This window comes from Muscardinus avellanarius, assembly GCF_963383645.1.
Source record: "Muscardinus avellanarius genome assembly, chromosome: 20".
Lineage (NCBI taxonomy): Eukaryota > Metazoa > Chordata > Mammalia > Rodentia > Gliridae > Muscardinus > Muscardinus avellanarius.
Genome location: NC_137806.1, coordinates 20,405,964 through 20,431,388, shown reverse-complemented (window position 1 = coordinate 20,431,388; position 25,425 = coordinate 20,405,964). Strand labels below are relative to the sequence as shown.

General features: G+C 38.5%; 1 protein-coding gene across 1 annotated transcript in view; it reads right to left on the bottom strand.

Moving 5' to 3' along the window:
• UPF2 (UPF2 regulator of nonsense mediated mRNA decay) overlaps window positions 1-25,425 on the bottom strand; it is a gene marked incomplete at both ends in the record, with an annotated part of 103,564 nt that overhangs the window by 23,848 nt on the left and 54,291 nt on the right. The window contains 9 exons of the mRNA XM_080716938.1: window positions 135-233; window positions 530-634; window positions 3,314-3,453; window positions 7,677-7,860; window positions 11,060-11,335; window positions 12,022-12,225; window positions 15,110-15,295; window positions 18,004-18,120; window positions 21,576-21,689. Coding sequence (XP_080573064.1) covers window positions 135-233; window positions 530-634; window positions 3,314-3,453; window positions 7,677-7,860; window positions 11,060-11,335; window positions 12,022-12,225; window positions 15,110-15,295; window positions 18,004-18,120; window positions 21,576-21,689 — 1,425 coding nt within the window. The remainder of the gene's footprint in view (window positions 1-134; window positions 234-529; window positions 635-3,313; window positions 3,454-7,676; window positions 7,861-11,059; window positions 11,336-12,021; window positions 12,226-15,109; window positions 15,296-18,003; window positions 18,121-21,575; window positions 21,690-25,425) is intronic.

The window sequence follows — 25,425 nt, the reverse complement described above, 5'->3', positions numbered from 1 at the left end:
ACGGGCCGCGTACATAAGGAAGAGCTGCTGTAGACGCAGGTGTTCGGATCACAAAGACCCTCCTACTAACTAGGATTTCGGTGTGCAGTGGTTTGTGCTGCGGAGAGTCTTTGGAATAGAGCAACTGTTAATACCTGAAGATTTTCTAGCATCATTTTATCCAGAGCTTGAATGAAGTCCTCATCTTCTATACAAGGTACATGCTTAAGTCCACCTCCTTTAATCATTACCTCCTTAGGAAAACAAAACCAAACAAAGTCAGATCAGAAATTGTAACTTATTTTTCATATGGCACAGCTTTTTTTGTATTGATGTGCTTAATGTAACTGAAAGAAGAGGTGAGTGAAATGTAAAGCCTTTTAAGTGTTAAAAGAAACCACTATAAGAAAACGGTTAGAAAAATAAATTGAAATAAATTTCTAAAGAGGTATTATTCAATATTTGAAAAGAAACAAACTTCAATGGCTAAATTCAAATACTATGAAACCACTGCCTAATTTCAAACAGCAAAAATTTCAGCCCTACGTACAGTATTTTCTTCATCGGTTTCATTCTCCTTATTGGAATCTGTAAGGTAATCGGTATTCTCCTCCTCCTCCTCTTCTGCCTCATCATCATCGTTATCAGAACCCTCCTGGAATCATTTAACATTAAGAGAAGATTAAAACACTTTGAAAAGAATCACAACACTTTACATGCCTTAAAACATTTTTAAATGTCTGCATAAAAATCTGTTTCTTCTTCCCCAGCTTCAAGCTTTTATGTAGTCTGCTCACAATGATAGGGCAAAGGCAGCTGGCAACATTTCCTACATACCAGTAGCTGAAACCTTACCTTACTCTGACCTAATACAAAGATCTGTTTTAGAAACTCACCCTTGAATTCCACAAGAACAAGTTTCCTAAAGATTTTATATTTTTCTCCTCTGAAACGAATCTCTCACCATAGTTAAACCCACCTAACTCTGCTAAGTTCCAATTTAATATTGCTGCCAACGGAAAGCAATGATTCAGCACTTCAGATTGCAAGATGCTCCCACACACTTTATTGTGTTTGTCTTACTCAATTCAAAGGATGGAAGAGTAAGTTTTATCGTTCCCATTTTATACTTAAATAGAACTGAGGCTCAGACAAGTTCAGCGATGTGCCCCGGACATCCTGTTATTAAGCTGAGGCTGCTCTGCTTCCCTGCCCAGTGGCTCTCGATACTACTCCTGCACCTCCAGTCAGTCCCCAGCTCCCCTTCTTCTAGCAGCTAAATCCTTCTCAAACAGATAGACGAATCCGTACAGATGTCAAAGAGATCTTATTTTATTTTATCTTGTCTTATTTTATTGTGGTTCTGGGGACTGAACCAAGGAGCAGTCTACCTCTGAGCTACACTCTGAGCCCTATTTTATTTTTGACTTTTTGAAACAGGGTCTAAGTTGGTGAGGCTGGACGCGAACCTGAAGGAAAAATAGCCTTATAGATTTTTACTTCTAACTATAAAGAATTTTAATTAACTTACATTACTGGGTCTGCTTAAAATTCTAAATGTAACGTTTTTTTCCCTTTTTTTGGTGGTACTGGGGATGGAACCCAGGGGCCTTCTACATCCGGGCTACATTCCCAGACCTATTTTATATTTTATTTGGAAACAGGTCTCTTAAGCCAGCTGAGGCTGGCTTCGAACCTGCACGATCCTCCTGTCTCAGCTTCCCAAGCGCGGGGATTACAAGCGTGCCCCACCACACCCAGATAAATGTAACTTTAAAAATCCCACTTTATGAGTCATATGAATGCTCTAAACAACTGATATTTCTTCAAACATTAAACAACCCACAGTCTTTAAATACTTACATTTCATTAACTCAAATCAAAACTTTAAAACTTAAATTCAATTTCTAAAAACACTTATTAGGTATAAGTGGTCTTCAATATTTCATTAAAATCCTACTTCTAAATCATCACACTACCCTTAATGCTTTGAGCAGTCAAGGGAATATAAAAACATCAAATACATTGAATCACAATGATTATATAATCTAGATACAAATAAGAACCAGAGAATAAGTGGTAATTTTTTGGTTTAAATTTTACTTTCATTAGTATTTTATTCCTACCTTTATTTATTGATTGATTGATTGATTGTACTGGGAATTGTCCAAGCTATACCTCTCAGCCTCCGAAATGCTAGGATTACGAGCATGCACCACCATGCCTGGCTACTGTCTCTGTCTCCCAAGTACTGAGTTTATAAGCCATGAGCCACCATCCGTGTGTGTGTGTGTGTGTGTGTGTGTGTGTGTGTGCGTGTGTGCGCGTGCTGGGTATGAACTCAGGGGCATTCTACGTCTGAACTACATCCCCAGGCCTATTTTTATTTTTTATTTTGAAGCAGGGTCTTAAGTTTCAGAGGACCTCACTAAGTTGCTAAGGCTAGCTGAGAATCTAGCTCAGCTCCCCAAGTACCAGGATTACAGGTATGCACCAGTGCGCAATGGCTCTGATTTTATAATTAAAAAAATAAAAAGACAGGTATGGTGGCACACATTTGTAATTTTAGCTCAGTCACTTAGTAAGACCCTGTTTCAACATAAAAAATAAAAGGGACTGGTGGTATAGGTCAGAGGGAGAAGGCCTCTGGGTTCAATCCTCAGTACATACTATAAGGAATTCCTACTTACCCATTACACTAATGAACAATTATTAGCACATGGTCAGTTTTGTTTTTTCATATATTCCTAACCCATTAATTAGTCTACCTCTAGAGAATGAAGCAAATCCCAGACATCTTTTATTTTGAATGAAAAATTTCAATTAAGGCAGGTGTGACAGGAAAAAAAAGGTGTGACAGAGTAATTAAAACTATTAGGCTGACCATATGAAAATGGTTAAAAAATGGTGGAGAGCAATTTCAAATAGTTTAGCCTAATAAGAGTCTTAAAAAGAAAAAAGGGCATGCCAATTACTATGATATATAATAAATTTCAGAATCCTCAACTAAAGATAAAAAAATAGGACAGAGCTTACTAATATCTAGCAAGTAATTTTGTTTTTAAAACTGTAAGACCCACAGGCTAAAAAGTCCATATTCAACAGAGATTAACATACACAGATCCAACACTTTTTTCTTTGAATTACTAATTAAACAAATGGTCAGTCTTTTATTACTTTCTTTAAAAACCCTAATTAATGAAGGGGTTGATACTACTAGTTACATTTACTATAATGAAACCACGAGGGCGAGCTTATGTATTAAAACAGTTTTGGCTCGCAAGTCAAACACTCTTACACAAATGTACCTATTTGCTAAAATAAAAGGCATCACCTCTTCTTCTGGGTCGTTTACTTCGCTTTCATTTCCAGATTGCTCTTCTGTTTCAGCTCCCCCTTCTTCTTCCTCTTCATCTTCTTCAAGTGTTTCCCCTTCTGTCATAGCATCTTTGGACTCTTTGTCATTTACTAAGCCTTGAAGTGAAGAGAAAATGGAAAACTACATTAAAAATGATAAACTTCTGCATTGTACCACTTCACTGAAAAGCACATATTACAGCCTCAGCTACTCAGCGAGGCCCTTCGCAACTCAGTGAAACCCTATTTCAAAAGAATAACAACTAGGGCTGGGGGTGTAACTCAGAGGTAGAATGCTCTTGGGCTCCATCCTCAGTACCAAAACAAAAAGTATGTATTAAGATAATTCAACAGTCATTTTTCTGTTTTCTCATAACAGAAGTAAAAGATCAGAATTAAAAACAGAATCCCCAGACCTGCAAAAAAAAAAAAAAAAAAAACTGTTGAAAAACAATTTTATTGATTGATTTATTTATTTTTTATTTTTGATGGGTTTGGGGATGGAACCCAGGGGCATTTGACCTCCGAGCTACACCCTCTTGCCCTAGTTTTTATTCTTTATTTTGAAACAGGGTCTCACTAAATTGCAGAGGGCCTCACTAAGTAGCTGAGGCTGTCTGCGAACCACGATCCTCCGGTCTCAGCCTTCCAATGCTGGGATTACAAGCATGCACTACCACGTCCGGCAAAAAACATTTTAAAAACTAAATGTGATGTTGGGCGTGGTGGCACATGCTTGTAATCCCTGTGCTTTGGAGGCAGAGACAGGAGGATTGCACAGGTTCAAAGCCAGTCGCGCTGGCTTAAGAGACCCTGTTTTCAAATTTAAAAAAGTATAAAATAGGTCTGGGAGTGTAGCCTGGAGGTAGAAGGATTTCCAGGAACCCCAGTACCACCACCAAAAACAAACAAACAAAAAACAACAACAACAAAAAAAAAACAACTAAATGTGTACACCATATTTCAACAAAAGAGCATTGGTACTTTTTTTTTCTTCTTCTTCAGTACAGGGGATGGAACCCAGAGCATTATACTTCTGAGCTACACTCTCAGAACCTATTTTTTAGTCTTTTAGTTGGTTTTTTTTTAAAAAAACAAGGTCTCACTGAGTTGTGAAGGGCCATGCTAAGTAGCTGAGGCTGTCCGCGAATTGCAATCCTCTTGTCTCAGCCTCCCGAATGCTGGGATTACAAGCGTGTGCCATCATGCCCTGCTCACTGGTATATTTCTTAACCAGATAAAGGGAAAATAGTATGTATGTGTGCCTACTTTTTTCCTTTTCCTATAGCTCCAAGTATTTAGATTATCCCGTTTAATGCCAGTCTCAGATGAGCAAAGCCAAAATGTAGCCTTCCTGACACATAAGGCTCTGTCTCAGCCATACGTGAGATACAGCTATACTCTCCACAAGAATTTCAAGAATCCTTAAAAACTCAAAGACATAAAATCTGTCACTTTACTAGAGAAATTACATCAGGTTATCAATCTGAGTGTCTGCAAATGAAGATGGGGAAGGCAGCAAGACAACAGGCAGCCTGTCACCACACAGACTAACTTTTCTTTCCTCGGTAACAGCTTTCTTTTCCTCCGAGGGCTTCATGGTCTGAAATGGTTTCCGCCTGCCTGTGCCCACCCCACGACTCGCCGTAGTGAGTCAGCTCTTCTTTATTTCTGTTTGAATTGCTGAGGCTAACCTCAAATCTGTGATCTTCCTGTCTCAGCCTCAGGGATTATAGGTATGTGACACTGCATCTAGCTTTTTGGTATTTGTCAAAGTTACTGCCATTAATATTTGTTACTTAATAACATTAAAATTATTTTTAAAATATAATGGAATATTTTTAACATTTTCCCCACTAACTATACCATTAGTGTTGAAAACTTATAACACAATGGTGGCTGCAGACGTTCAGACGTTGTTACGGGCTTACTTTTTATTTTTTATACTTCAGCACTAAGCTCTATCCCCAGCCCAGCTGCAATCATCTTCATAGTTTCATTTGTAAAAGGTAGCCTATTATTCCCTCTAAGACTCCTCATGAGAAGCCAAAAGTCCTTTAATTCTTTGATCTATAAAGGACAAAACACCACTGTTCTCTTTACCAAACTGGGTGCCACACTAATATTTATTCATGCCTCTACACAGAAAATTCATGAAAGATTTTGGAAAACAAGGCTATAGCTTAACAACCTCAATGGATAAAAATAAGTGAAATAAATAAGTTGTAAAGTATTTTTATTAAAATGACCATTTACTCCATTAGAAATCAGAAAAGAAAAAGAAACTTGGTAACTTGGAATAAAGTTCAAAATCCAAGAAGAGCAAGGTGTGTTGGTGCACACCTGTGATCCAAGCGACTCAGGAAGCTGAGCAAGAGGACTGCAGGTTCAAAGCCAGCCTCAGCAAGTCAGAGAATCCCAGCATTTGGAAGGCTGAGACAGGAGGACTGTGGTTCGAGGAAAACCTTAGCTAATTAGTGAGGTCCTCTGCAACTCAGTGAGACCCTGTTTCAAAATAAAGAATTAAAAAATAGGGCTGGGGGTGTACCTCAGAGGTAGAATGCCTCTGGGTTTGATTCCGAGTACCGCCAAAATAAAATAAAATAAAATAAAATAAAATAAAATAAAAAGTATGGCATGGGGATGTGGCTCAGTACTAGAGAGCCCCTTAGTTCAATCCCTAGCACTGCAAAAAAAAATAAATAAATAAAAAATAAAAGTAAAAGAAAGAAACAAACAAAAAACAAGAATTACGTATTCCTTTATGGGCCGAGTAGTCAATACCTGTACAGACAGTAGCAGTACCTTTAAAAATACAGTAGTCATGATCATATTCTCCAAAAGGAGGAGAAAGCAGTCCTATATCAGTGTATTGTTGGGGCGGGCATCACAAATACCTTCCCCATGAAAATTGGTTTTTCAGATGTGGATATAGTTAGTGTAAATGACAAAGACTCCCTCGTAACAGCCACGAATGTACCAAGTTCTTGTGGGGAGCAAACTAGTAACTTAGCGGTCTCAAGACACAGGAGAGGACCACAGTAGCACACTCGGAAGTGGGCGCAGCAGCTGCTCCTGTCATCCCAGTGCTTCTGAGGCTGAGCTAAGGATCACAGGTTCAAGGCCAACCTCAGCAACTTAGCAAGGCCCTGTTTCCAAATAAGAAATAAAACAAGCCATGCATGGTGCCGCACGCTTGTAATCCTAGCATTTGGGAGGCTGACACAGGAGAATCAGAATTCTGGGACAGCCTCAGATACTTAGTGAGGCCCTTTGCAACCCAGTGAGACCCTGTTTCAACATAAAGAATAAAAAATAGGGCTGGGGGTGTAGTTCAGAGGTAGAATGATCCTGGGCTTCATCCCCAGTACTGAAAAATAAATAAATAAATAAATAAATAAATAAATAAATAAATAAATAAATAAATACATAAATAAATAAGGGCTGGGGTGTAACTCAGCAGTAGAATGCCCCTGGGTTCAATCCCCCCAGTACCACAAAAGAAAAAAAGATAAAACAAGAAAAAACAAGATGAGAGCATGAGCAACCAAGCCAGACTGGTAGGATGAACCTTGTGCCTGTCATCTCTGTGGACAAAGCGATTAAGGTCCCACAGTGCTAAGGCAGAGCTGTGACAAGTGTACAGACAACCCTCTAGTGGCACACTTCTCTACTCAGAATTAGAGGCAAATCTGCCAGTGAGTAAAGTCTGAGATTTTGTGGAGCTGTGCCAAAATTCTAACAGGTACTCTCTTCGGTGATCTCTAGCCTGCACATTCTTAGGAATAATGTGTGTTGAAAATACACACTGTGCAAATAAGAGCTGCATTGTTCAGCAACCAAAGATCCTAAAATTAAGAGGCTGACAGAACTGTGTTTTTCCATCACCGTCGCTTCCTTCAAAGACCTGATTGAGACCGGCGTGGTGGCACATGCCTGTAATCCCAGAACTTCAGAGGCTGAAACAAGATCACAGCTTTACGACCGGCCTTCACCAACTTAGCAAAACTCCTAGCAACCTAGCAAGAGGCTTTTTCAAATAAAATAAATAAATAAAAAATAAAAAAGGGCTCAGAGTGTAGCTCAGAGGTAGAATACCTTTGGGTTTAATCCCTAGAACCACCTTTTAAAAAAAAAAAAGGCCTGCTTGAGCTTTATTTCAGTTTGAGGTTTCTTAATGAAGCCAAGCATGCCACAGTCTTACCTAATGCTATTATGTAACACCGTCGATATCAAAAATAGAAAGTATTCAAATGTAAAACTCTGGTAACATTATTAAGCAAATTCTAGAACAACCTGCCAAAACACCTTCATTTTCTCTCTTGTAATTAGTTGCTTACCTAGTTTTATTAAGAATTCTCGTTCCAAGTCTTGCACCTGCCTGATGGATTCTTCCAGAGAATTACAAAGTTTGATCTTTGGTCTTAGCAGTTCAAGTGTATCACTGATCATGTAATCTATATCAATAGGAAATGGATGGTCTTTTGTCCAAACCTCCAAACTTTTCTTCCACCAAACATAACGCTGACAACAAATAAAAAATAAATTTAGCCATAAGAGATTAATGACAAAAATATTTAAAAATAATAAATTGCATTGTAATATTACCAACTTAGTAATTAAGCTAAAAGATTGTAAAGAAACCTACCATTTTTATTACTGGGCAACAGCAATGATTTTAAGTTCAATTATTTCCTTCCATCCAAACAGTTTTTGAGCCACTTGCTGACTTTATTTTAAATATATTTTTACTGTAACTGTTATAGGTTTGTTTGTTTATTTATTTATTTATTGCAGTACTGGGGATGGAACCCAGGGGCATTCTACCTCTGAGCTACACCCTCAGCCCTGAATTTTATTCTTTACTTTGAAACGGGGTTACACTGAGTTGCAAAGGGCCTCACTAAGTAGCTGAGACTGTTTGCAAACTGCGATCCTCCTGTCTCAGCCTCCCAAATGCTGGGATTACAAGCGTGCGCCACCACACCTGGCTGGTTTTTATTTTTATTTTTTTAAGACATGGGAAATTTACAAATAAACTACCAAGTACATTTTTAGGTATTCTGAAACCAAGGCAGAAACCTTCACTTCTTTATCCCGAAGTCACATATTTAATATTATGAAAACCACCAGACTCAAAGCCAGTTTTGAAAATATTTTCAAGTTTTCTCTATGCTATCTACTTTGACTTTTAAGAGGTTGAATATAGCATCTAAAATATGATTTTAAAATACTTAAAAACCAGTACTTGTCATCAACATTTATTGAACATCTACTGTGCACATGGCACTGTGCAGCTATTTCCTTCTTTCTTCCTCGCTTAGATTCCTCTTTCTACTTTGCCCTTGTTCTAATTCCCAAATTCATATTACCTGAAAGCACAACCTAAGAATTCACTCCTATATGAGCGAGTATCCCCCAGGGCTTTACTTGTCCTCTCTAATTTGACTGAGGTCCTTGCTCCTCAGAATGCGGACCCCACCTGGGAGCCTGTGAGACAGGGACACTCTTGGGCCCCTGCCCTAGATAAAACCTGCATCTTGACAACGTCCCCGGTGACGTGAACGCACACGCACACGCACACTAGCGTTCAGAAGATCTCGTCCAACAACTCAACCCTATGCCCCGTCTAGGTGGAAACAGTGGCCCTGCCCCTCGGGCCTCCCGCACTCGGACTCCTATTCCCTACATCTCTCTCTGCTACACGTCTGTCTGTTAATCACTCTGGACAAATGCCTTTGTCTCTTTTTGCCCCTCAATATTTGAGTGCTCCTCCCTCAGCCTGAGGTGAGTAAAGTCTCTTCTGAAAGAGACTTTACTTGGATGCTGACAGTTACCATTGCTATTCTGCAGCAAAACTGGTTTTTATTTTTTGTTTTTTTTTTTTGCAGTACTGGGGATGGAACCCAGAGGCATTCTACCTCTGAGCGACACCCTCGGCCCTCTTTTTTTACTCTTTATTTTGAAACAGGGTCTCACTAAGCTGCAAAGGGCCTCTCTAAGTAGCTGAGGCTGGCTTCGAACCTGTGCAATCCTTCTGTCTCAGCCTCCCAAATGCTGGGATTACAAGCATGCGCCACCATGCCTGGCTTAAAACTGGTTTTTAATAATCTTTAACTTAAGAGTCCTTACATACAACAACAAACAACAGGGAATCAGACCCTCAAATCTGCAAACTCCTCTCCCCACTTTTTGCCCACCAATTCAGAAAATAAAGCAGTAACAAGTTGTGCTATATTGCAAAGGTACAGTGGTAGGAAAAAGATAATGAACTGCAATTCCCCAAGAGTATTTACCCCAATTTAATATAGCATCATAGATATATTTGGACATCTCAAATCGTAATGTTAAATATAATTTCTTTAATAATGGGTAAATTAAATTGTAACAATTGCTATTATATAGAATCTTATGGTACTGTTGGATTTATTTTTGGACTGGGGATGGAACCCAGGGGGCATTCTACCTCCAGCCCTATTTTTTTTATTCTTTATTTGAAACAGGGTCTCATAAATTGCAAAGGGCCTCACCAAGTAGCTGAGGCTGCCCACACACCGCCATCCTCCTGTCTCAGCCTCCCAAATGCTGGGATGACAAACCACCACGCCCAGCTAATGCTGGGATTTTATTCAGTAAGATCTTAAGAACCTGAGAGTGAGCTATTCACTGCAGTCAGTGTTTATGGGAAATGGTGACTGGGCTCCAATCAGTCAACCCACAAGTTAACTTTTGGGGTGCAAACTTCATAAAGTTATAGGACCGCCCCTGTATCTGTACTAAGTTTAATGTATACTGTACTTATCTAAGTTACAAGTTCATATAATTAACCAAAATTAAAATATGAACAAATATTTCTTTGTATTAAAAGTAACACCGTCTCTAAGGATGGTTTTCTTTATAAAAAATAAAACTTTATAAACAAGAATTTGAGACAATAAACAAGAACATAGATGAGAATATCAAATGAACAAAAATAATAATTTAATTAATAAATTGGTCATCAAATACTATAATATATAAGTTACTATACCAAACTCATAATTATACCAAAATAATTTCTAAAATTAATGGTCTTTCTCAAACATAAAAGTGTTTTTTTTTTCTTTTTTCTTTTTTTGCAGTACCGGGGATGGGACCCAGAAGCATTCTATCTTCGAGCTCTACCCCTAGCCCTTTTTTTATTCTTTATTTTGAAACAGAATCACTAAGTTGCAGAGGGCCTCAGTAATTAGCTGAAGCTGGCCGTGAATCTGGATCTTCCTGTTTCAGCCTCCCAAATGCTGGGATTACAAGCGTGCGCCACCATGTCTGACATTCAAACATAAAAGTTAAAAGTAATTAGAATGTCTATATAATAGAATCCATCATAAATTTTTTTTTTTTTGGTGGTACTGGGGTTCCTGGAAGCCCTTCTACCTCCGGGGTACACTCCCAGACCTAATTTTACATTTTTTATTTTGGAAACAGGGTCTCCTAAGCCAGCACGCGCGGCTGGCTTCGAACCTGCGCGATCCTCCTGTCTCTGCCTCCCAAGTGCGGGGATTACAAGCGTGCGCCACCACCCCGGCCACTTTTAAATCTCTAAAAGTATCCTTACATGAATAATAAAAATAACCTAATTATGAACATATCTTACATGAATACTGTAACATTTCTTCACCAATGCTTTGGCAACACATGTAATATATTAAGTAATGCCAAACTACTTACTCTGCTTACATACCTGAAAATACACAAGGAAGCAATCAAGTTTTCGTTTACTGGAACCTCTGTCAAAGTACTGGCCACAGGTATCCAAAATAGTGCATACTAGTCTAATTCTAAAGAGATGCTCAGGAGGGTCTAGGGAACTTGGAGAACCATCAGGATTGACACCAAACGAAGTAAAAGAATAAAGAGTTCTGAAAATAACAGCTGATTCCACCATTCGGTAATTATAAAGTTCCCCTAAGAACTTGGCGCTGCTGATACGTCTCTGATTGAATTTAGGCTGATTAACCTAAAAGACAAAACCGCAGATTTTCACTGAAGAGTAATGCATTACAAATATTAAATTTTCCTCTCTAACATTATCACTGTTCAAAGAGCAACGAACACAGAAACTACAATGGCTTCTTGACTTCTTTTCTAATAATGGGGTTACTCCTGGATGACCTCTCATCCTCTCTCGGAAATATCTTTAAAATGTTTTAATAAAAAGAACATGTCTGATAGTAAGTCAAGTATTGAATCATTAAGTGAACTGCTGCTAAAATAGTTAAAACTAATTTTCCCTACCAGCTCCCATAACCATTTTCTTTGTAACCTATCAATTAAAAAAAAAAAAAAAAAGCCTACGTTTTATAGGAAGAAAGGGCTGGAGAAAATCCTTATAAAGTAATTAATTTTCTCTAAAATAATTTTTATAGATTCCTATACTTCCAACCTTGATAGAGGCCTAGAAATAATAAAAATTTAGTATAGTTTGTCCAAATAAGCTTCACAGAATTTAAGAGAAAAAAAAAAAGCACAAACATTCTAGTACTAGTGTGAGATAACAACAGAAAAATAAGATATACCAAGACTTATTAACAAATCTAAACTCCACAGAGGCAGTAGTGAATAAGACCAAGTAGAAAAGGGTCTAGTTTATATTTCCCACAAACTCTCCCATTTGGTGACTTTATTAAAGGAAGTCCTTATTACCTCCATTCCCAAACGAATATCTTCTAGAACTCCATCCACAACGTGGATCCCAACGTCCTCTTGGTAGAGCACTAGTCCTGCTAAGAGGTTGGCTACACAATGAATACTATTATATTTTACATTCCAGATGTTTATCATACAACATATAACGTAGTCTTTCACTTCTTGGTCTTGCCAGGGCAACTTTCGCATTTGTCTCAACACCTAAATGAAGAAAATTTTGTTTAAATTATTAAGATAAGCACATAGTTGTTTGAACAAATAGTATCAGTGCTTTATTATTATTGTACAGAGACCAAAAAAAAAAAACTTTATTTTTTTATTTTTGGTGATACTGGGGGTGGAACCCAGAGGCTTTCTACCACCAGGCTACTCCCAAACCTATTTTATACTTTATTTGGAAACAGGGTCTCACTAAGTTGCTGAGAGCCTCACTAAGTAGCTGAGGCTGGCTTCGAACCTGTGCGATCCTCCTGTCTCAGCCTCCCAAATGCGGGGATTACAAGCGTGCGCCACCACGCCTGGCTTGAGACAAAAAAACTTTGGAAATAGCACTTTGGAGAGCTTTTTATCAGGCTCTCTATTTTAGAGATAGGTAAAATGAGACTCTATGTCAAAGTATATTATCATTCTTTCTAAACCTTCCCATAATTTCCCAATTTCCTAGAGTTTCAAGTTCTTCAATAAAGTAAACAACACACAGTCATATACTCAAGTCACTGAAAGAATTACTCAAGCTTTACCAAAAACAGTATTTTCTCTTCTGTGAACGTTTTGATGTAAATATTTCACTTTAAAAAATCATTAGTTTCGAGCAATAAACCCAAGCTGAACTAGTTAAAAGGTCACTTAGGATAAATGTGGTACAACCACCTCAGTTTTTGTGTAAAATGCAAGATGGTAAAGGTATTTATACTTCACAGCTTCTAGTAAGGATCAGACAAGTTAAAATATGTGAAGTAGCCGGGCGTGGTGGCGCACGCTTGTAATCCCTGCGCTTGGGAGGTGAGACAAGAGGATTGCACAGGTTTGAAGCCAGCCTCAGCTACTTAGTGAGGCTCTCAGCAACTTAGTAAGACCCTGTTTCCAAATAAAATATAAAATAGGTCTGGGAGTGTAGCCCGGAGGTAGAAAGCCTCTGGGTTCCACCTCCAGTACCACCAAAAAATAAATAAATAAATAAAAATAAATTAAAAAATCCAACCTCTGTGTATGTGTAAAAAATAAATAAAAAAATAAAATATGCGAAGTACATAGGAAAGTGGCACATTATAAGTGTCCACCCAAAATGTCAACTTTACTTTTCAATTTTTCTGCCAGTAACAAGATAATCAACAGAGCTCTAACTATAATCAAGCTCTTTCCATTTTTATTCTGGAAGAAACTGGAGATTTTTGGAAGACTGAAAAATATCCTTTCATGTCTAAATACTCTATAATAACATCTTTCAAACACTAAATGTGTTCTCATATCACCTTTGCTGGACACCTCTGGGTCTTCACATAAGCACATAGTATGTTTCAAACCTTTAGCTAATTCTCAAACTGTTTTAAACAACTATTGCCTCTGACTCTGGAAGATGGTTTCAATTTTCAAAGCTGTGTTATCAAATTCCTTATCACTCTCTACACTAAAGAAAATTAGCTCTGCACTCATATTATGTGTCAACGTGCGGGGTTAACCAGGAAATGTTTTGTTCAACATCTTAAGAGTGAATTTCTACAAGATAACTAGAATAACTAAGATAATAGGCCAATGGCTCTTAACCTTTTCTGGAAATTGATCCTTGTTGAGAACCTAAAGCAAGCTCAGACCCTCTCTCCAGAAAAATAAAGATAGCCAAACATTCAAAATTATGAAATTTTAGAGGGATTACGGGCTTCTTAAAGCCCACTAAAGGTTAAGAGTCCCTGAACTTATGTGAAAAACTTAAGAGCAAATTTATTACACAACACCAGAGATAAGGGCTGGGAACATGGCTCAGAGTAGAGGGCTTGCCTAGCGTGTACAATGCCCTGGACAGATAGACAGACACACATACAGACACACACACACACACACACCCTTAGATACAGTAAGAGCCTCAAATATATTTGTGTATATGTATATATACTTATTTTTGTATATACAGCATAACTAGCATAGTTACACTTAAATGAGCTACTCTTCATAAAAATAAAACGTTATAAAAACAAAGCACATGACCCAAGCATTATATATCATCATATGATTCTCTTCTTAGGATGACTTGTACAAAAATCAGTCGTAATGGAACTGGGACTTGCAAATCAATCCCTGCATGTCTCCTACAAAGTGTGACTGTGTGTGTGTGTGTGTGTGTGTGTGTGTGTGTGTGTGTGTGTGTGTGTTTTACTGGGGAATGAACCCGGGGGGCATTCTACTTCAGTCAAAATGGAACTGGGGCTCGGAAATCAAACTCTACATGTCTCCTACAGTGTGCATGTGTGTGTTTATGTGTGTGTATGTTAGTTACTGGGAATTAAACTCAGAAGCATTCTACTTCCAAGCCACATCCCCAATTCTTTTTGGAAATCTATCCCTACATGGGGGGGGGGGGGGGGGAGAGAGAGAGAGAGAGAGAGAGAGAGAGAGAGAGAGAGAGAGAGAGAGAGAGAAAGAGGAGAGAGAGGAGAGAGAGATTGAGATTTACTGAGGATCGTAAACCAGGGGCATTCTACCTCAGAGCCATGTCCCCAACTCTTTATATTTTATTTTGAAACAGAATCTCTCTAGGTTGCTGAAAGTCTAAGTTGCTGGGGCTGATCTGCGATCCTTCTGCCACAGCCTTCCAAGTACCAGTTTTACAGGCAGCGCATCACCATATCCTGCTTCTCCTAGACTTTATGTAAGTTCAGCACTGCCAAAACTTTCAAGTTAACTCCTATAATACAGCTAAGATTTGCCTTCTCAGAGGCAGGGGATGTAGCTCAGTGGTATGTTTGCCTGGCATGCATGAGGTCCTGGGTTGGATCCCCAGCACTACAAAAATAAGTAAGTAAGTAGGTAAGTAAGTAAGTAAGTAAATAAATAAATAAATAAATAAATAAATAAATAAATAAAAGTTTACCTTCTCAGTGGTAACCTTAGAGAGATCTTTGTACAAAAGTTTCCGGACATACTCCTGGAGAGGAGGCCGTTTCTTTTTCACGGTCTTTTCGGCTGGAGGCGGGTTACAGTAGTAGTACGCGTTCTCCACCATCGTGACGTAGCGTGCATCAAGATGCATTGCTTGTTTCTTTCTCATCATTTGCTCCTGAAATAAAATGTTCAAATTAACCAAAACACTTTCATGTTAAGTTTTTTTTTTAAATTCCTAACTTAACTTCTATTATCAGTGATAACATTTCAGGAGAAAGTTAGAAAAAGGAGCAGGGTGTGCTGGTGGATGCCTGCAATCCCAGTAGTTGGGAGGCTGAGACAGGAGGATCTTAGGTTCAAGGACAGCCTCAGCAACTTAACAAGACTCTCAGGAACCTAGGAAGACTATTTCAAAGCAAAAAATAAAAAACAGGGCTTGGATGTAGCTCAGAGGTAAAATGTCCCTGGGTTCAAGTCCCAGTAACAGAAAACAAACAACACTAGGTATTCCTAAGAGTATATAACTTCATTAACTGTTATACTACTAGTCATTGTTACAACATAATAGTCCATGATTATTTAGCCTTAGCCCTTACCCAATAAAATATCCACAGAACTTTATTAAAAATTTAGTTTCATAACACTGTCAGACTATATGAACACTAAGGAAAGCAAGGTTAGCCGGCGTGGTGGCACACGCTTGTAATCCCAGCACTTGGGAGGCTGAGACAGGAGGATCGCACAGGTTCGAAGCCAGCCTCAGCTACTTAGTGAGACCCTGTTTCCAAATAAAATATAAAATAGGTCTGAGAGTATAGCCTGGAGGTAGAAAGCCTCTAGATTCCATCCCCAGTACCACCAAAAAAAAAAAAAAAAAAAAAAAAAAAGGAAAGCAAGGTATGAGTGACTGAAAGGAAAGGAAGGACTGACAATATAATAAAGGAGTGGCTCTGGCTATTCCTTGAGAATAAACTCCTCAGAGTTGTGCCACCCATCTGGGTGGTACCATATACCTCTGACATATCTCCAAGGTCTTATAACTTATTTACACTTGTTCAGCATCAACCCAGAGAAAAAACCCAAGATCTAACTGGGTGTGGTGGTGCACGCCTCTAATTCCAGTACTTGGGAGGCTAAGACAGGAGAACTGTAGGTTCCAGGACAGTCTCAGCAAGTAGTGAGACGGTCATCAACCTAGTAAGACCCTGTTTCCAAATCGGAAGCCAGGCATGATGACGCACGCTTGTAGTCCCAGCATTTGGGAGCCTGAGATTGGAGGACCGCGGTTTGTGGACAGCCTCAGCTACTTAGTGAGGTCCTTTGCAACTCATGAGACCCTGTTTCAAAATAAAGAATAAAAAATAGGGCTGGGGGTGTAGCTCGAGGTACAATGCCCCTGGGTTCCATCTCCAGTACCGTTAAAAAGAAAAGAAAAGAAAAAAGAAAATCAGGCTGAGGGTGTAGCTCAAAGGTAGAATGCCTCTAGGTTCAACCCCTAGTACCTACCTTGCACATATAAACACACACACACACACACACACACACACACACACACACACAGCAGAAACCACAAATCTATCCAATCATCATCCTCTTCAGAGTTTCCAATTTCCATAATACACACATTTAGATCAGACAATATTTTGTTGTGCGGGACTAATATAATGCACCTTTAATATATCATTTTTACATATATAATAAAGTTTTAAATCTAGATTAAGTTTGAACCTGTTAAACTGCTTTAGAACCACTACCCCCAACAGACACATTCATACACATGCACTAGACTAATTTTACCATTAGTCAAGAATAATTTTGAGTGCAAACTGGCTAAACCATGTGTTCTCAAGTAAGCATGAATACATTTTAGGCTGTCTCAGAGCCTAAACATGCTTCAAACCCAACTCACCATCTGTTCCCTCCCTAATTCCTTTACCCCTGTGGAGACCCACAATCCACGCAGACTGCCCAAGTCAGAATCTTGGTCTTACTAGGTCAACCTCTAAAAGGTTCCACACAGCTCATTGTTATTCTCCACCCCTCATCTCTACATTGATGTGAGTCACCTTCTCACACTCCTCTCTCAAGGGCTACAAGAAAACCCTTAGCTACTCACAAACCTGACATGATTGCTTAATAAACAACGACGGCCATTTCAACATCTTTTTTTTTTTTTTTTCCTGGTCTGGGGATGGAACCCAGGGGCATTCTACCTCCAAGCTACACCCCCAGCCCTAATTTTTATTCTTTATTTTGAAACAGGGTCTCACTGTGTTGCAAAGGGCCTAAGTAGCTGAGGCTGTCTGCGAACCATGATCCTACTGTCTCAGCCTCCTGAATGCTGGGATCACAAGCGTGTGCCGCCACACCCGGCTTCATTTCAACATCTTAGGTGTTTAAGAATGAAGTTCACTCTCTCTTGCTGTATGTGGCAGCTGTGGTGGCACAAGCTTGTAAACCCAGGTAGGCTGAGACAGGAGAACAGCTGGTTTGAGCCCAGCCTCAGCAATTTAACAAGAGACTTAGCAAATTGACAAGATCTTCTTTCAGAATCAAAAATAAGAACGGTGTGGGTGTAGCTCGCAGGTAGAATGTTCCCGGGTTCAGTTCCCATAACAAACAAAAACAACAAAAAAAGAACTCTTCTGCCCAAAGTTTTATAAGTTTAACTTAATTCCTCTTTTGTAATATTGTAAACTCACCGCAGCCAAGTGAGAACATTCCTATAGTTTACATTATGGCAGTTCTGAGAACATCACAGGGGATGTCCCACTATAGGCAGAAATGTTTGTACTCACATGACAGACGTCAATATTTTTAAACCCTGAAGTAAATGAGTAAATCAAGAACCTTAACTTCTTATCAGGATCCTCAAGCCCTTACCAAAAGTACACTGGTCCTCAGGTGTGATTCTGGAGATCTGAAAAGAAACCGTCCACAAGTCTCCAGCAGGGTACATGCCATCTCAATATGGTGATGAGAGAAGTCTGACAGAAGCATCTGGAATGATAAGAATGATGAAAACTACATACACAACACTTCAACACTAATAAAGGAAGAACGGAGTACATAACACCTAATACGTGTAACAACTTACAAAATGTCAAGGTAAAAAACAAAAGTCAACTTTATAAAATTAGTGAGTTTTACTGCTGGGTATCTCTGTGTCTCACTATAAAAATTTTATTGAAAATTTTAGTATATTTGATGTATTCCCTTTCGGGAAGATATATAAAAACTAATGTCAAAGTCCTATCCATATTTATTACTAGTTGTTCCATATTTAAGTAAATGCCACATACACAGATAACGTTTTCTCAATGACTATTTTGGCCTACACAACATTTTGAAAAATTCTTATTATAAAATTATTATTTGCTCACTGTATATAACTTAAACATATTACCACAGCATCTTATTGTTTATACTCTCAATCTCTCTGTGTATATTTTCTAAAAACCAAATCAACTTAAACAGGTTATATCATTTAATAACTTAGTTTCATTAGCTTGACATGATAAGTTTTTGTTTTGTTTTTTGTTTTTGGTGGTACTGGGGTTCCTGGAAACCCTTCTACCTCCGGGCTACACTCCCAGACCTATTTTATATTTTTTATTATTTGGAAACAGGGACTCTTAAGCCAGTGAGGCTGGCTTCGAACCTGCGCAATCCTCCTGTCTCCACCTCCCAATCGAGGGGATTAGATGTGTGCGCCACCATGTCCGGTGACATGAGAACTTTTTCAAGTCCTTTTTTTATCATTCTAAGCCATGATTCACAAAGTACATAGCATGCATAATATAAACTAGATTAAAACTTAACTGATTTACTTATTAGACATCTAAATTGCCTCCCATTTCTTTCTTTTTTTTGTGGGTGTGGAGATGGAAACCAGGGGCATGCTACCTCTGAGCTACAACCCCTGCCCCATTTTTTATTCTTTATTTTGAAACAGGATCTCACTGAGTTGTGGAGGGCCTCAACTAAGTAGCTGAGGCTGGCCGTGAACTGCGATCCTCCAGTCTCAGCCTCCCAAATGCTGGGATTACAAGTGTGTGCCACCACGCCCAGCTTGCCTCCCATTTCTTACTTTTAAAAGTTGTATGGTGCTGGGTGTGGTGGGATACATTTGTAATCCCAGCATTCGGGAGGCTGAGACTGGAGGATCGCAGTTTGTGGACAGCCTCAGCTAATTAGTGAGGCCCTCTATAACTTAGTGAGACCCTGTTTCAAAATAAAGAATAAAAATAAGGCAGAGGGTGTAGCTTGGAGGTTGAATGACCCTGGGTTCCATTCCCAGACCCGCAAAAAAAAAAAAAAAAAAAAGGTATGGCAAATATTCTTGTAGATAAATCAGTGCTCTTAGATATTTTTAAGAATTATTACAAAAAATATATTAACACATTTAAATATGTGTTTAGGGCATGATGATTTATAATTACAGGGTTTCTAAAATTTGTACAATATCTATTACAAATGCCATCTGGAATTTCCCTAAGCGTATTTTATCTTATACCATCTCCTCTTTGAAGAGGTTGAGAAAATCTAAACCCTTAAATATCTACAATGACTATTAGTATTTTAATTACTCTAAGAAACTATGCGGTAGACCTTGTTTATTTTGGTTTAACTCAGTGTTCTAAGTGTATATGAATGCATAAAATCCATTTTATGTAATATAACCATTAAAAATCCCATAGAAATAGAGATGGTGGGAAATCTGTTATAGAGAAAAACAATTTTAGTAGAGGAATGGTCATTTTCAAATGTAGAAGAATTATTTCATCTTTCTGCAGCAGCTTTACCACATATAGTTTGTTACTGTTATTGACTTCTAGTTTAATTCCATTGTGAAGCTGGGTGTGGAATCCCAGTACTTGGAAGGCTGAAATAGGAGGATCACACAGGTTCAAAGACAACCTCAGCTACTCAGTGAGGCTTTCTGCAACTTAGTGAGACCCTGTTTCCAAATAAAGTATAAAATAGGTCTGGAAGTATAGCCCAGAGGTAGAAAAGCCCCTGGGTTCCACCCCTAGTACCATAAAATAAAATAAAATTCCATTGTGAACAGAAAACATAATCTCAATCCTCTCAAAATTTGCTCAGACTTTATGGTTGACTGATAAATGATCTGGGTATAAATAGAGATTATAAATTATGTCAATGTTGAGAACCAGATCAAGGTTGATCAAATTCTGCATAGTAATGCTTGCTGATTTTGTCTTCCTGTTCTATCAAATGACAGGTTTTATCATGGGCTTATTTCTCCATTACCTGCCAAATTTTTTGCTTTACTTTTTTTTCTTTTTTCTTTTTGGTGGTACTAGTGTTGGAATCCAGAGCTCCCAGACCTATTTCATATTTTATTTGGAAACAGAGTCTCACTAAGTTGCTGAGAACCTCACTAAGTTGCTGAGGCTGATTTCGAACCTGTGTGATCTTCCTGTCTCAGCATCCTAAGCACAGGGATTAAAAGTGTGCGCTACCAAGCCTGGCTTGCTTTACATATTTTGAAGGTATATTTTTGGATGCATACTGATTGACTCAGGAATGAAATACCTTCCTGTTAAAATAATCTCTCCAAGCCGGGTGTGGTGGTGCAAGCTTGTAATTCCAGCATTGGGGAGACTGAGACTGGAGGATCGCGGTTCCCGGACAGCCTTAGCTACTTAGTGATGCCCTCTGTAACTTAGTGAGACCCTGTTTCAAAAAAAATAATAAAAAATAGGGCAAGGGGTGTAGCTCGGAGGTTGAATGGCCCTGGGTTGCATCCACAGACCCGCAAAAAATAAATAAATAAATAAAATAAAAAATAAAAAATAATCTCTCTGCTGGGCACAGTGGCGCACGCTTGCAATCCCAACATTCGAGAGGTGGAGACAGGAGGATCATGGTTCACGGACAGCCTCAGCTACTTAGTGAGGCCCTCCGCAACTCAGCGAGACCCTGTTTCAAAATAAAGAATAAAAAATAGGGCTGGCAGTGTAGGTCGGAGGTAGAATTCCCCTGGTTCCCATCCCCAGTACCGCTTTAAAAAAAAAATAAATCTCTCCATCACTGCAAATTAGCCTTTATTTCTAATAATACTTCATGCCTTGAAATCTACTTTGAAAATAGTTTAGTAAAACTAGCTTTCTTTCGAGGAGTACTTCCATGTTATATTTTCCTTATCTTCTTACTTTCAACTTTCTTGTCTTTATATTTAAGGATATCTCTTGTAGATATCACACAGCTGTTTTAATCAAGTCTTACATTCTTTCAACTAATACCTGATGTACTCTGTCCGTGTGTGTGTGTGTGTGTGTGTGTGTGTGTGTGTGTGTGTGTGTATTTTTTTGCGGTACTAAGGATGGAACCCTACCTCCAAGCTACACCCCCAGCCCTATTTCTTTTCTTTACTAATTATAAGCAAAACTTAAGAATTTTCTATTAAAAATTAGCAATTCAGTACTAACCTTTAAACAATGCAGTGTATCATTTTTTGTGAACATCTTAAACTTAGTTAGTTCTCCAATAAAACGAACAGTTTTGTTCTTTGTTTCAATATTGATCTGGTCCTTTTTTCGTACCTACGATTTAGAAGAAAAAAAGACAGCGCTTAGATAATTAATATTTTGAATCTCTGTGATAGCAATTGTTATTTTAAGATCTTTAAATTTACTCTAAATATTTCAAATATTTCTTGCTATATTCAAATATTTTAAGGAAAACTTTGCTACTGTAATACCAGTCTAGAAAGTGCTATGCAAAACAGCTGATGGCCATGTAATTTGAAGAAACAATGCATTTTTCATCCTTAAAGAGGCTCTTAAAGAAACCTGTTTAACTTATTCTAAATCAATGTTTCTCAGCCGGGCGTGGTGGCGCACGCTTGTAATCCCCATGCTTGGGAGGCGGAGACAGGAGGATCTCTCAGGTTCGAAGCCAGCCGCGCTGGCTACAGAGACCCTGTTTCCAAAATAAAAAGTATAAGGAGGTAGAAGGGCTTCCAGGAACCCCAGTACCACCATAAATAAATAAATAAATAAATAATCCTCACATTTGTTTAGCAACATTATGCCCTCCATTTGAAATGGAGCCTGTTAACAGTCCATTCAATGAATATTATAAGAAACACGTTTTATCAAATGCTGCTTTAAAAATACAAATGCCAAAAGCTTACTTAAGCAAAAATATTATTAAGGTTTCCAGGAACTATATTCCCATCTCCACTATAAATTTACTACAGTGAAACATGCAATGATATAATCACTGTTGTTTTTATTGCAAGTCAAAATAAGACATCTTTTGCAAATTTAAGTCCTCTGCTTATGACACAAATTTCAATAAATAACAAATGCAGCAAAATCCATTAAAACAGTATAATAAAATTTGACTCCAGAATTATACTTTTAATAGAAAACAAGACCTAGTCTAAAAATCTTTCATTTGAACAATGACCATAATATGGTAGTGTCTTTAATTAGTTTAGTGTTCTTTCCAGAATACTCATTTTTTCCATGTAAGAACATTCTAAGAAAGGAAAATAGTCATTATTCTAATTAACTGGTTAAAAAAAAAGGAACACAAAATTGTCAAATTACTTGATCAAGATCAATACTAAGCTGGGTGCGGTGGCGCACACTTGTAATCCCAGTACTTGGAAGCCTGAGGCGGGAGGACCGCCGGTTCGTGGCCAACCTCAGCTACTTAGTGAGACCGCTTCAAAATACAAAATCCGGCTGTGAGTGCAGCTCGGAGGTAGAATGCCCCTGGGTTCAATCCCAGTTCCACACACACACAAGTTTACTAAAAACTTAGAGCAAACTGGAGATTCACTGTAACTTAATTTAATTTGAAGCATCAACAAATCAAGCAAAAATATAATCACAAAAATTCAACTTTAATACAAAATTTTACTCTGGTCACATCACTTACACATACAAAAGAGCCTAAGATTAGAGACAAATAAAGGACAGAACTAGGTTCTCGCTTTTATTTTTAACAAAGTAATGTTGAATCAACACCTACTTTCAGCTTTGTAATCTTGAAAAGAACACAGTATTCATAAAGACCCTTCATCACAAACAAGTGATAAGCACTGCACATGAAAGTCTCATAAAATTACCTTGTGACCTTCAAGGACAGACTGAGTGAGCTCTGGACCAATTCTGCTGGGTTTAAATTTCAACTCTATCACCTACGAGAGCTTAGTTATAATCTGTGCCTCAATTTCGTACTGTGTAAACTGGAGCACATAGGGCAGAGCTGAGTCTTAACACATGTCAAGTACAGGAAAGAGCGATCGGGACAAGAGAGGTACCAACACATATTAGTTGTTAATTTCATCTATCACTGTGTATTTGTATATCTAATACAGGGGCATTAATGTTTACCGACTGAACAAGCAAATGAAAGGTTTGCCCTTCACTTATTACAGTGAAGTGAAAGAGCAAGAGCTCTTCAGTGAGAACACGGGCAGGGAATGATCACTGGGGAGTTACAACCTTGAGCAACACAAGCTCCCGGAGCCTGTCTGCCCAGCTGCTAGAATCAGATGAAGATCAACAATGATAATGGTGACAGTGACTACACTTTGACAGGGAGCAGTTATTGCACAGGGCAAAAGGAGATGATAAAATCTTTAGGATGGTGTTTAAAGAGTAAAGTGCTTCTAAGTGAGAAGAGAAAATTGTACACACAGTATAATTCGCTCATGAAAAACTATAGAGAAAAACAGGCAAAGATGAACACCAAAATGTTAACAAGGTTTACCATGAAGTGTCAAAAGTGTTTTTTCTCTCTCCTTTTTCCTTTCTATTTTATGCATTTTCTAAATTACACTGAACATTTATGATCAAAGAAACCCAGGGGACAAATGTAAAGGAAAGCATTTTAAAAACTGTAGCTTGGGTTGGGCATGGTGACGCATGCTTGTAATCCTAGCATTTGGGAGGCTGAGATCAGAGGATCGCGGTTCACGGACAGCCTCAGCTACTTAGTAAGGCCCTCTGCAACTTAGTGAGACCCTGTCTCAACATAAAGAATAACTAATAGGGCAGGGGGTGTAACTCGGAGGTTGAATGCCCCTGGGTTCCATCCCCAGACCCGCAAAAAAATAAACTAAAGAACTAAAAACTAAAAACTATAGCCTGAAGCTGTATCGTTAAGGTTAGTGGGCTGGGAAATACACAGACTTTTTAAAATCTCCTTCAGAGATTCTGCATGTACATTCTCCTTCAGCTACTATGAAATATTACACAGTTTTAAGTATTCCTGAGCTTTGTAACTAAAGTGATAAAATCACAGAATTTTTCAAATATATTTTTATCTTTAACTGACAGTAACTACATATTGATGGGGTACAGTGTGACATTTCAGTACACACAGACAATGGGTAATGTCCACTAGTTCTCTGCGTTTTGTGGGAAGTGGTGGTGTTGGGATTGAACACAGGGCATAACAAACATAGGTCCTGCCGTCAAGCTACCTCCCCAGCCTCCACTAGCTACTGTGAAATCTCTAGTTAATTGTTGTCTACTGTACTACAGAATATTAGAAATTATTCTTCCTATCCACCTGTACCTCTGGACCCATTAACCACCCTCTCTCCATCACCACACCCAACCCTGGAACTCTACAACCACTATTTCATTTTATTACAGTACTGGGGGTGGAACCCAGGGGCATTCTACCTCCAAGCTCCACTCCCAGCCCTATTTTTTTTTCTTTATTTTGAAACAGGCTCTCATTGAATTGCAGAGGGCCTCACTAAGTAGCTGAGGCTGTCTGCGAACCGCAATCCTCCCGTCTCAGCCTCCCAAATGCTGGGATTACAAGTGTGCGCCCGGCTACAACCACTATTTTATTTTCAATTTCTATGGGTTCAACTTTTTAGCATCTACAAATTATATAATTTTAAATGAAGTATTATAAACACTAAGGGAACTGGTCCCTTGTTTTCTTCTTCTTTTGTTTGTGGTGCTGGAGTTTGAACCCAGAGGCATTCTATCTCTGAGCTACAACCCCCAGCCCGATTTTATTTATTTGGAAACAGGGTCTCACTAGGTTGATGAGAGTCTCATTATTCTGACATGCATGCTAAAGCTGTCCTGGAACCTGTGACCCTCTTCTCTCAGCCTCCCAAGTACTGGGATTATAGGTGTGTGCCACAATGCCCAGCTCACTCCTTGTTTTCAAATGAAAACACTCAAAGCATTTCAAATGGCTGTAACTTGTAAAAAAGGAATTAGTAACTTGCCATTCAGTACTGTTCACTCATTTCTTGAAACCTTATGATCAAAGATATGCCAAACTGTTTCTGCA